This window comes from Oncorhynchus mykiss, chromosome 10, assembly GCF_057628025.1.
Source record: "Oncorhynchus mykiss isolate SJ-2025 chromosome 10, ASM5762802v1, whole genome shotgun sequence".
In the NCBI taxonomy this organism is placed as follows: Eukaryota; Metazoa; Chordata; class Actinopteri; order Salmoniformes; family Salmonidae; genus Oncorhynchus; species Oncorhynchus mykiss.
This window is the reverse complement of record NC_143031.1, coordinates 8,676,081-8,689,492: the sequence shown is the minus strand read 5'-3', so window position 1 is coordinate 8,689,492 and position 13,412 is coordinate 8,676,081. Positions and strand designations below refer to the sequence as shown.

The 13,412-nt window shown below is 43.0% G+C and overlaps 1 protein-coding gene across 7 annotated transcripts in view; it reads right to left on the bottom strand.

Annotated features, from left to right (window-relative positions):
• gria1b (glutamate ionotropic receptor AMPA type subunit 1b) overlaps positions 1–11,344 on the bottom strand; it is a 99,361-nt gene extending 88,017 nt beyond the window's left edge. For 4 of the 7 annotated variants that reach the window (XR_005053567.2, XM_036989628.2, XM_090188881.1 and 1 more), the window contains exons 1-2: positions 10,864–11,276; positions 10,532–10,666 (exon numbers count right to left, since the gene is read on the bottom strand). Coding sequence is in view for 4 of the 7 variants with exons in the window: in XM_036989628.2 (XP_036845523.2) it covers positions 10,532–10,666; positions 10,864–10,948 (220 nt within the window). In the remaining 3 variants the exon portion in view is untranslated. Of the gene's footprint in view, positions 1–10,531; positions 10,667–10,863 lie in introns of all 7 variants that reach the window. The other 3 variants (XR_016484098.1, XR_016484099.1, XM_036989629.2) reach the window with 2 other exon arrangements.
• Positions 11,345–13,412: the final 2,068 nt, after the last annotated feature.

The window sequence follows — 13,412 nt, the reverse complement described above, 5'->3', positions numbered from 1 at the left end:
CATTGATAGAACACCAACAGTGACATGTCTGTTTAGCAGTTCATCCAGTGATAGAACACCTACAGTGACATGTCTGTTTAGCAGTTCTTCCAGAGCAGTGATAAAACACCTAGAGTGACATGTCTGTTTAGCAGTTCATCCAGTGCAGTGATAGAACACCTACAGTGACATGTCTGTTTAGCAGTTTATCCTGTGTTAAAACACCAAGGGTGACATGTCTGTTTAGCAGTTCATCCAGTGCAGTGATAGAACACCTACAGTGACATGTCTGTTTAGCAGTTCATCCAGTGATAGAACACCTAAAGTGACATGTCTGTTTAGCAGTTCATCCAGTGATAGAACACCTACAGTAACATGTCTGTTTAGCAGTTCATCCAGTACAGTGATAGAACACCTACAGTGACATGTCTGTTTAGCAGTTCTTCCAGAGCAGTGATAAAACACCTACAGTGACATGTCTGTTTAGCAGTTCATCCAGTGCAGTGATAGAACACCTACAGTGACATGTCTGTATAGCAGAACATCCAGTGCAGTGATAAAACACCAACAGTGACATGTCTGTATAGCAGAACATCCAGTGCAGTGATAGAACACCTACAGTGACATGTCTGTTTAGCAGTTCATCCAGTGATAGAACACCAACAGTGACATGTCTGTATAGCAGTTCATCCAGTGATAAAACACCTACAGTGACATGTCTGTTTAGCAGTTCATCCAGTGCAGTGATAGAACACCTACAGTGACATGTCTGTTTAGCAGTTCATCCAGTGATAGAACACCTACAGTGACATGTCTGTTTAGCAGTTCATCCAGTGATAGAACACCAACAGTGACATGTCTGTTTAGCAGTTTATCCTGTGTTAAAACACCAAGAGTGACATGTCTGTTTAGCAGTTCATCCAGTACAGTGATAGAACACCTACAGTGACATGTCTGTTTAGCAGTTCTTCCAGAGCAGTGATAAAACACCTACAGTGACATGTCTGTTTAGCAGTTCATCCAGTGCAGTGATAGAACACCTACAGTGACATGTCTGTATAGCAGAACATCCAGTGCAGTGATAAAACACCAACAGTGACATGTCTGTATAGCATAACATACCGTGCAGTGATAGAACACCTACAGTGACATGTCTGTATAGCAGTTCATCCAGTGATAAAACACCTACAGTGACATGTCTGTTTAGCAGTTCATCCAGTGCAGTGATAGAACACCAACAGTGACATGTCTGTATAGCATAACATACAGTGCAGTGATAGAACACCTACAGTGACATGTCTGTATAGCAGTTCATCCAGTGATAAAACACCTACAGTGACATGTCTGTTTAGCAGTTCATCCAGTGCAGTGATAGAACACCAACAGTGACATGTCTGTATAGCATAACATACAGTGCAGTGATAGAACACCTACAGTGACATGTCTGTATAGCAGTTCATCCAGTGATAAAACACCTACAGTGACATGTCTGTTTAGCAGTTCATCCAGTGCAGTGATAGAACACCTACAGTGACATGTCTGTATAGTAGTTCATCCAGTGATAAAACACCTAGTGACATGTCTGTTTAGCAGTTCATCCAGTGCAGTGATAGAACACCTACAGTGACATGTCTGTTTAGCAGTTCTTCCAGAGCAGTGATAAAACACCTAGAGTGACATGTCTGTTTAGCAGTTCATCCAGTGCAGTGATAGAACACCTACAGTGACATGTCTGTTTAGCAGTTTATCCAGTGTTAAAACACCAAGAGTGACATGTCTGTTTAGCAGTTCATCCAGTGCAGTGATAGAACACCAACAGTGACATGTCTGTTTAGCAGTTCATCCAGTGATAGAACACCTACAGTGACATGTCTGTTTAGCAGTTCATCCAGTGATAGAACATCAACAGTGACATGTCTGTTTAGCAGTTCATCCAGTGATAAAACACCTACAGTGACATGTCTGTTTAGCAGTTCATCCAGTGATTAAACACCTACAGTGACATGTCTGTTTAGCAGTTCATCCAGTTATAGAACACCAACAGTGACATGTCTGTATAGCAGTTCATCCAGTGATAGAACACCTACAGTGACATGTCTGTTTAGCAGTTCATCCAGTGATAGAACACCAACAGTGACATGTCTGTATAGCAGTTCATCCAGTGATAGAACACCTACAGTGACATGTCTGTTTAGCAGTTCATCCAGTGATAGAACACCAACAGTGACATGTCTGTTTAGCAGTTTATCCTGTGTTAAAACACCAAGAGTGACATGTCTGTTTAGCAGTTCATCCAGTACAGTGATAGAACACCTACAGTGACATGTCTGTTTAGCAGTTCTTCCAGAGTAGTGATAAAACACCTACAGTGACATGTCTGTTTAGCAGTTCATCCAGTGCAGTGATAGAACACCTACAGTGACATGTCTGTATAGCAGAACATCCAGTGCAGTGATAAAACACCAACATTGACATGTCTGTACAGCATAACATACAGTGCAGTGATAGAACACCTACAGTGACATGTCTGTTTAGCAGTTCATCCAGTGATACAACACCAACAGTGACATGTCTGTATAGCAGTTCATCCAGTGATAGAACACCTACAGTGACATGTCTGTTTAGCAGTTCATCCAGTGATAGAACACCAACAATGACATGTCTGTTTAGCAGTTTATCCTGTGTTAAAACACCAAGAGTGACATGTCTGTTTAGCAGTTCATCCAGTACAGTGACAAAACACCTACAGTGACATGTCTGTATAGCAGAACATCCAGTGCAGTGATAAAACACCAACAGTGACATATCTGTATAGCAGAACATCCAGTGCAGTGATAAAACACCAACAGTGACATGTCTGTATAGCAGTTCATCCAGTGATAAAACACCAACAGTGACATATCTGTTTAGCATAACATACAGTGCAGTGATAGAACACCTACAGTGACATGTCTGTATAGCAGTTCATCCAGTGATAAAACACCTACAGTGACATGTCTGTTTAGCAGTTCATCCAGTGCAGTGATAGAACACCTACAGTGACATGTCTGTATAGTAGTTCATCCAGTGATAAAACACCTAGAGTGACATGTCTGTTTAGCAGTTCATCCAGTGATAGAACACCTACAGTGACATGTCTGTATAGCAGTTAATCCAGTGATGCAACACCAACAGTGACATCCCTGTTTAGCAGAACATCCAGTGATAGAACACCAGCTAATGCACACATTAAGAGTGCATGCCCAGATTCTCATTAAAACCACAGTCAGTTGTTTCTTAGGAAACGTCTTCATTCAATGAGAATTATCTTCCAGTACAATGTGTAATTCCACAAAAAAATACTCCAGCACTGATAAACCATATTCCATTCTACATTATCCATCTTTATCTGTTTGTGCCTTTGAAACGATTGATAATTCTAGACACCATTGATACTGAACTACAGTATTGCATTCAATCATTGAAACAGTTTTCTAAAACTTTCGCTGGCAAAGGGAAACCAGTCTTTTGAACAAACAGTTAAATGTGACACCCTTAAAAACAGAAATGAGGGAGCAAACTGGGTGAGTGCAGAAGGGTAAGATGGCATTACATTAACTTTAAATTGGCTTGGGGGAATGTCGGGTTTGTCAAGAAAGAGAATCATGTCCCTGTTGAACTGCTGTGCCACTCTCTCCCTAACCTCCCTCTATGTCTCTCTCTCTCTCTCTCCCTCCCTCCCTCCCACCATTTCTCTCTCTCTCTCTCTTTTTCTCTCCCTCCCTCCATCCCTCTATTTCCCCCTCCCTCCCTCCCTCTCCCTCCATTTCTCTCTTTTTCCTTCCCCCCCTCCATTTCTCCCTCCCTCCCTCCCTTTCCCTCCCTCCCTACATTTCCCTCCCTCCCTCCATTTCCCTCCCTTTCTCTCTCTCCCTCCCTCCCTCTCCCTCTCTCCCTCCCTCCCTTTCTCTCCCTCTCCCTTTCTCTCTCTCTGTATGAGAGTGAGACAAGCAGCACTTGGTTTAACTGGACTAGAATACACTGTAACTATCAGCAGTTATTTAGTGTTAGCCCCAACACTGCCCTCTAAAGGCCTGATGTCAGGATACATAGCATGACATTATGGCTTCAACCAAAGCGCCAAAGTGCCAAGTCTAGGTCCAAGAGGCTTCTAAACAGCTTCTACCCCCAAGTCATCAGCTTTTACCCCCAAGTCATAAGACTCCTGATCACCTAATCAAATGGCAACCCAGACGTTTTGCATTGCCCCCCCCCCCTCTTTCCACCACTGCCACTCTCTGTTGTTACTCCTCTCTACATGTAAATCTTACCTCAACTAACTGGTGCCCCCCGCATATTGACTCTGTACCGGTACCCCCTTGTATATAGACTCGTTATTGTTATTTTACTGCTGCTCAGGTGGGACCATTCTAGCCAATGAGAGGGCAGATACACATGTGAAACACAGCTCCATCATAGCATCTGTGACAGCATGGCCAGTGCCATTAAGGCTATCTCCATTTTAAAGTAGTAAATGTTCTTCTTCTTCATAGGCTGATTGCTCCCAACTTATAACAATCCCCACCCAGTTGACTACTTTTAAATGGTGGAAGCCCTCATTGGCAATGTCCATGCTAAAACGGATTATATCCATGACGAGTCTTCTATCTCTATGACAACAGCCACAACTTTAAGTTTTATTTCAAAGTTGCCAAAATGCTACGTGTATTCGTAACAACCAAACCATTACAAAACTTATTTTTTGATCAAATAAGCCTCGCGTAGAAAATTAGCAATTCCATTTTCGACACTCTCTCATTGACCTCCATGCAAAAATTACTCACTTTGTGGGCTTTTTTTTTTGTGAACCAGATTTTGGGCGGAGTAAAAACCTCTTGCTTCGTCTCTCGCGCCACCTCTTCCTCTCTGCTTCAACCTCCTTATGGGAGGTGGCTAGAAAGTCTGCACTGGAACCATCAATGGGTACATGGAAATGTTTAAGTCTTTAAGGATTATTGCTACCGACTTGTAGCTATGTGGGACACCTCAGGTCATTTGTGGCACAAGAAACTGTCCATTGTCCACTAACTGAATTTGCCATGTGTCTCGGCGCTCTCTACCAGGTGAGTGATGCTGTGCTGCCTGGGAGAAGCAGGAAGCTGTGTCTGCATTTTCTGAGACCCTGGATGTAGACGGCTGTGACTGTGTGTGTGACGCATGCAGACACATTAGCCTGAATAACCTCATATACATGAATCCTTCAACTTGGTAGACATCCAATGGTGTCTCTTGAGTCCTTGGTAGCCTAGTTTATGGTCCTAATATATTCATTGGATGTTGTTATTGTTCTACTATATACGGTTCTTATTGTAACTGTTAATATGGCTTGTCATTCCTCCCACTCACCCTGGGCAACTCAATTAGTTGTTTTAAATGATGGTTGCTATATTATAGTAACATAGCCATCTGTCTAAAGTAAATATGACAATATCTTACTGATGACAAAAAAAAGGGGTTCTTGTGAATGATTTGCTTACTTTAGAAATATAATTGTATTGCCAAGCCACTTTAGTGTTCTTAAGACAAAATCATCATTGGCCCCCATTGAGAATGCCTGGGGCAGCACAGTCACAATGCCTGGGGCAGCACAGTCACAATGCCTGGGGCAGCATAGTCACAATGCCTGGGGCAGCACAGTCACAATGCCTGGGGCAGCACAGTCACAATGCCTGGGGCAGCACAGTCACAATGCCTGGGGCAACACAGTCAGATTGCCTGGGGCAGCACAGTCACAATACCCGGGGCAACACAGTCAGATCACCTGGGGCAACACAGTCACAATACCTGGGGCAACACAGTCAGATTGCTTGGGGCAACACAGTCACAATACCTGGGGCAGCATAGTCAGAATGCCTGTGGCAGCACAGTCACAAAACCTAGGGCAACACAGTCAGATTGCCTGCGGCAACACAGTCACAATACCTGGGGCAACACAGTCACAATACCTGGGGCAGCACAGTCACCATACCTGGGGCAACACAGTCAGATTGCCTGGGGCAACACAGTCACAATACCTGGGGAAACACGGTCAGATTGCCTGGGGAAACACAGTCACAGTACCTGGGGCAGCACATTCAGAATGCCTGTGGCAGCACAGTCACAATTCCTGTGGCAGCACAGTCACAATGCCCGTGGCAGCACAGTCACAATGCCCGTGGCAGCACAGTCACAATGCCCGTGGCAGCACAGTCACAATGCCCGTGGCAGCACAGTCACAATGCCCGTGGCAGCACAGTCACAATGCCCGTGGCAGCACAGTCAGAATGCCCGGGGCAGCACAGTCACAATGCCAGTGGCAGCACAGTCACAATGCCCGTGGCAGCACAGTCACAATGTCTGTGGCAGCACAGTCACAATGCCCGTGGCAGCACAGTCACAATGCCCGTGGCAGCACAGTCAGAATGCCCGGGGCAGCACAGTCACAATGCCAGTGGCAGCACAGTCACAATGCCCGTGGCAGCACAGTCAGAATGCCCGGGGCAGCACAGTCACAATGCCCGGGGCAGCACAGTCACAATGCCCGTGGCAGCACAGTCACAATGTCTGTGGCAGCACAGTCACAATGCCAGTGGCAGCACAGTCACAATGCCAGTGGCAGCACAGTCACAATGCCAGTGGCAGCACAGTCACAATGCCCGTGGCAGCACAGTCACAATGCCCGTGGCAGCACAGTCACAATGCCCGTGGCAGCACAGTCACAATGCCCGGGGCAGCACAGTCACAATGCCCGTGGCAGCACAGTCACAATGCCCGTGGCAGCACAGTCACAATGCCCGTGGCAGCACAGTCACAATGTCTGTGGCAGCACAGTCACAATGCCAGTGGCAGCACAGTCACAATGCCAGTGGCAGCACAGTCACAATGCCAGTGGCAGCACAGTCACAATGCCCGTGGCAGCACAGTCACAATGCCAGTGGCAGCACAGTCACAATGCCCGGGGCAGCACAGTCACAATGCCCGTGGCAGCACAGTCACAATGCCCGTGGCAGCACAGTCACAATGCCCGTGGGCAGCACAGTCACAATGCCCGTGGGCAGCACAGTCACAATGGGAGTCAGTCGTGCTGATAACGTCTATATCAATGGAGTGACGAGTCTGTGAAACCCATGAATAGGTTTCGCCCCTGTCTGATACAGCCAAGGAAGTATGATGTAGCTCAGGACTATGATCCATTGAGTTGTCTGAAGAAGAAAATTAAAAAATTTAAAAAAACACTGAATTGCTAAGGTAAATTTCCAGATTGTCTGCGTCTTTTTTAAACCAACTGATGAAACGCTGCTGTTCCTGCCTAATGCAAATCCTGATGTCATAAGGGGCTCACACTAATGTCTAGAATGAGGAGGCATTGGCAGGAACAACACTGAATCACTGATCTCTTTAAATAAGAGCCCAGGGTCTGGTTGCAAAAAAAAAATACCTTAAGTTAATTTCCCCCTCATCTTTTCCCTTAAAGTTTCTTTAACTCTAAGTAGGTTGCACAAAAGTGAATTTCATAAGAGAGAGAGAGAGAGAACAGCCAATCAGGATACATTCAAAAAACAAATCAATACTGACTGGTCACTGTGTCTAAAGCAAGTCCTAAAACTCATCCAATCGTTACATAATATCTCCAGGAGATGAGAGGTGAGGACCCCGGATCAGAATACCAAAGTCTTCAACTGCAAGCCGCCTCTTTCACCTGTCAATTGAAAGTCCACAGAAAAATGTCTGTACCGTTGGGTTTGCTGTCTGTGTGCAATTTTAATGTTTCCTCCCACATTCCATCTTCCACTTTCTCATTGAAAGGTTACAATTATTGGAAGCTTGCGGGAACTCAGGGAGTGCCTGAAATGCGTTTATTCTATGTTACTCAATTGAGACACATAGTCATTTTGATATGTCAAGTTTTTCAGATAATCTTCATATTGGCATAATTATGGTTCCCTAAATGTGCTATTTCACATAATCTCCACAGAATGACGCTGATACAGCTCAACTCTCCCTGTTGATTCACATGTTTCATGACTGCTATGATCAATCAAATAATATCTGTCCGTTGTTTTTTTTGGTGCCTAAAATACCCGTTATTGCCCAACTGGGATGCGTTTCGGGAAAGCGCTAACTTATAGACGACATGAAAGTCAAAAAAGTAACTGCATGACGCCAACAGATGGTGCCTTAAAAGGTTCTAATCTTTTAGAAAACTGCAGATTCGTGGAAATGAGTGTCTAGACAGGATCCTTTCAAATGAGTGCCTAGACAGGATCCTTTCAAATGAGTGCCTAGAGAGGATCCTTTCAAATGAGTGCCTAGACAGGATCCTTTCAAATGAGTGCCTAGACAGGATCCTTTCAAATGAGTGCCTAGACAGGATCCTTTCAAATGAGTGCCTAGACAGGATCCTTTCAAATGAGTGCCTAGAGAGGATCCTTTCAAATGAGTGCCTAGAGAGGATCCTTTCAAATGAGTGCCTAGAGAGGATCCTTTCAAATGAGTGCCTAGAGAGGATCCTTTCAAATGAGTGCCTAGAGAGGATCCTTTCAAATGAGTGCCTAGAGAGGATCCTTTCAAATGAGTGCCTAGAGGATCCTTTCAAATTAGTGCCTAGACAGGATCCTTTCAAATGAGTGCCTAGACAGGATCCTTTCAAATGAGTGCCTAGACAGTATATTTTCAAATGAGTGCCTAGACAGGATCCTTTAAAATGAGTGCCTAGACAGTATCCTTTCAAATGAGTGCCTAGACAGGATCCTTTCAAATGAGTGCCTAGACAGGATCCTTTCAAATGAGTGCCTAGACAGGATCCTTTCAAATGAGTGCCTAGACAGGATCCTTTCAAATGAGTGCCTAAACAGGATCCTTTCAAATGAGTGCCTAGACAGGATCCTTTCAAATGAGTGCCTGGACAGGATCCTTTCAAATTAGTGCCTAGACAGGATCCTTTCCTACTGTACCTCCAAAATCATTATGACAGAATGTTAGAGAAGAGGTTACTGACACTATCGTTGACATTTAGTAAAGCAACAGGTGTTAATGCAATGGAGACAGCATTTGAACACCTCGAACACTAACTGTCATCAAAGTGAAAACACGATTCAGTGCAATTACAAAGCACTGCAGTCAGTTAGTCAATTACAAAGAACAAACCATTCACTAAACCCTAAATCTCAACTAAATCTTGTCATGAATATTGTGTAAATAGAGGAAGTTGAGGAGACTAAACTGCTTGGATTGGGGCGGCAGGTAGCCTAGTGGTTAAGAGTGTTGGGCGGGTAACCAAAAGGTTGCTAGATCGAATCCCCGAGCTGACAAGGTAAAAGTCTCTTGTTCTGCCCCTGAACAAGGCAGTTAACCCACTGTTCCTAGGCTGTCATTGAAAATAAGAATGTGTTATTAACTGACTTGCCTAAGTTAAGTAAACTGACATGGTCTAAATGTATTGATGCAACAGTAGCTAAGATGGGGAGAGTGATGTTCTGCTTTCTTGACATCTCTATCAACAAATCAAGTCCTACAAGACCTAGTTGTGTTGCACGTGGACTTCTGACCAGTTATATGGTCAAGTGCCACAGAGGGACTTTGGCAAATTACAGTTGTCCCAGAAAAGAGCAGCACGGCTAGCCCTTAAGTGTACACAGAGAGCTAACATCGATGACACGCATGTCTTTTATCTCCTGGCTCAAAGTAGAGGAGGGATTGACTGCATCACTACTTGTCTTTGTGAGAGGCACTGACATGTGGAAAAACATAGAGCTGTCTAGCACACAGCTCAGACACCCATGCATAACCCCACGACACATGCCACAAGGGGTCTCTTCACAATCCCCAAGTCCAGAACAGACTCTGGAAAACGCACAGTACTACACAGAGCCATGACTACAAACTCTATTTCACATCAATTAACTCATGAAAGCAGTAAAAATCTGATTTTAAAAAAATTAAAAAACGGATTAAACTACACCTTATGGAACAACAAGGACTATGAAGAGACACAAATGCATACGCACGCTAGCACACACACTCTACACACACACACATTGTAATATTGTTGTATGGTGGTATTCTACATGTTGTATTGTAGATATGTTGTGGTATAATAATGTTATATGATGTACTGTACTCTATTATTTTGGGTTTTACGTGTGATGCAAGTGCCTCAATGTGTTTGGACCCCAGGAAGAGTAGCTGGTAGGGATCCCTAATAAATACACATTTAAAAAATGACAGATACCATATCTTAATTTGAGCCAGTTTCACACAACAGGAAAACAATCCTGCAGCAACAGTTAATGTGAATTGTTATGTAGATTATAATTGATGGACATTTTTCCATAGGGGTTTGGGCAAATCAAGTCTGAAATTTGAAATTGGAAATGATTATGCAAAAAGCTTCTAACTTTGTTTAACCTCGAAAACACTACACGTTTGCGTTTCCTGCTATGCAGAAAAATTCCTGCAACAACAGGATGATCAAATTAAGATATGGCATCTGTACATGTGCTGTTCATTAAAGGGAGATAAAGGCTAAACTCACATGCATATGTCATAGCAAAGCTGCTTGCTGTGTCGACCATGTCCACTTGTGGTACCAGTTTGGGGATATCCTGGTGATGAGAGAGTGCAAACCGAAAAACCTCATATTCGTGGGAGCCGTTTGGGAACAATCCCCCTGTGTGCAAGACAAAGGCCATCATTGAAAAGGGTTCACATCAACTGTCATCAAACAACGAATATTTTAACGTAGCCTATTACAAAATAAGACGAATGGGGACTGTCTTGCAACTTTGGAATTACGCAGCAGTTTAGATGTGAAACCGACAGGACGCAGTAGTGATATAATAAGCATTCCGTGTTGAGAATACTCACCTATATTTATATTACTTGGGAAACTTGAACCAGCGCAAAACCCAACACAAAAACTAACAAAGACCGAGGTAAGTCGTCGCTGCATATTTCCTTTTGCATTGGCGACGAAAAAAGAAACAAATGCCAAATAAAGGTCTGCTTCTGTTGCCCACAAGCCACTCACAATGCATTCATAGTTGTAGTAGACTATCTGAATTCGCAGAGCTTGAGTCACAACCGCTCTCTCCCTAGCCTGGCGCACTCTCTCTCGCTGTCTGCGGTGCGCGCAGAGCTAAAGATAATGACGGTGTCAATACACAAGCAGACGGAGCCCTACCTACTTTAGATATAAACTGCGGAGCTTCGATTATGTCAGCATTAAATGGGAGCTCATGATGGTTTTCTGAACATTCCTGTCACCGTATTCACACAGTATCGTATGAGAATTACGCTTAGATAAATCGTTACAGAACTGGGAATGCCCAAATTCCTTGCACAGACTGTGTTAATAAACCAGTAGTGGAGTTGCCAAGACGTTCATGGCATAATGATTGTGCAAGCAGCTCATTACCGGTCTATGATTGGTCGCAAATGGCAACCTAAATCGACCAGTTAATTACATTTTATGTAGACAAGTATAATGAAAATAATGACACATATAGTTAACTAGTTAATTACATTTTATGTAGACAAGTATAGTGAAAACAATGACACATATAGTTAACTATTTATGACACATACATATGTTATTATTAGGTTACAGAACACAAATGTATAGCCTAATGAGGCTGTTTTGCGACGGACATCAAGGTGTAGACCGACGGTAAGATAATAAATACGGAGTATTTTAACATGCGGTATTTTACAGTCATACATCTCTTGAAAGATACAGTATTTAGGCCTGACCCTCACAACTGCTCTGTCACATAATAACATATATACGACAACACCGTTTAAATTCTACCTATACATCAGAAATCAGACAACAAGAATGCGGCTTTGTCTTAATATGCAGCCGACCCGAGATCAACTCTTTGCGCGCGCTCTAATCCAGGACATCGGAAATGAATGAACGCTTTAACAGACGACGTGTTGGCCTGATAATAGCCTCATTACTACCTCGTTTGGCCCTACCCCTGTTCTCGTGTCTGGAGTCTTATGACTTTGGATCAGGAGAGAGACACGGACACAGAAGTGATTTTTAGGGACTGCTCTTTTTGGACAGCAGAATATTTATTGGCGCTATAGGTTTTTGCAAATGGGAGAAACATTTGTGATAGGCCTACTTGCATAACAAATACTAACACTAATCTCTTACATATTTTTATCCACAGTGCTGAGTGTATACTGTCACCATGCTAGCAGTAAAACAACATTTTAAAACAACGTTGTAACGTGCATCTACTGCACAATTCTATAGCAACCCCACAGCACGAGCTCATAAATAGACTAATGTTAAATCCCTAACTTCCCGATTTTCAACAGTTGAAAACCAGACAATGAATAAAGGATGAATGCATTGTGCATTCACTGCATCTATTAAATGCAGAATGACATAATGCATTACAAACCTGAGGAATTTAAACACTGTTGGAATCAATCTTGCAAGCTGTGGGCCAATTATTTTCTCTAGATCTCAGACATGACTGTAAAAGCCCGTTCGTTGTGTTTACATCCATGGCATGCTGTTTTGTGGTATTCCTAACACATTATGCAAGATGCAGTGTCAAACACATTTCCTCACCTTGAATTCTAGATTCAGATTTGATGCATATTGTGAATCACGAGTCATCAGTAAATAGGTGACAGTCATAGAGAATTGAGATGGCATTTTCACCACAACAATGAATCACACTATTTCACAACCAGAAGAGTCAGCCATTGTTAAATTCAAAATGCGTCGAAGAAGATACATATTTCTGCAAGATGAACACCTCAGTTTATTTGTTAGAACACAAACAGTATAGTATTTGGTAAAGAAGGAATATGTTTTCACTTGTGGATGTGTTTAGAGAGGATATGTGTACATGTCACTGCCACAGGAATGTCACCATGGTACTGGACAGTATAGAATGAGTGATGAGATGAGTAGGAGGAGGAAGGCAAGGTATCACCGTCACTCCATATGTAGCAAAGATGGTTCGGTGAACAACTCCTGCATGAAGAGTATAACCTCAATGAAGTCATACTTGAAGATTTGTGTTAGCTCGCAGAACCAATGCCTTGACTATACCTCACCGGGCTATACTGTCTTGAGTTATGCACGTGATCGGGAAAATACACACGCACAAGTGACTATCACTGTATTTTCTTAGTTGATAATGGATATTTTAAATCCCCATGTAAATGTTTTAATTTTATATATATATTTTTTAAGACACTTGATATTATAAACACTCCCTTTAAAACCAATAGTATAATGTTCAAGTGTCATGTTCGTAATAAGGAAAGGGCGCTGGGTGTGTTGAGTTCCACATCTTTATTTGCAGTGAAACTTCTCAAAAAACCATAAATAAGCAACTGAGTAACCTCAGTGGTGCTACAAGCACAAACACAAAAAATATCCCACA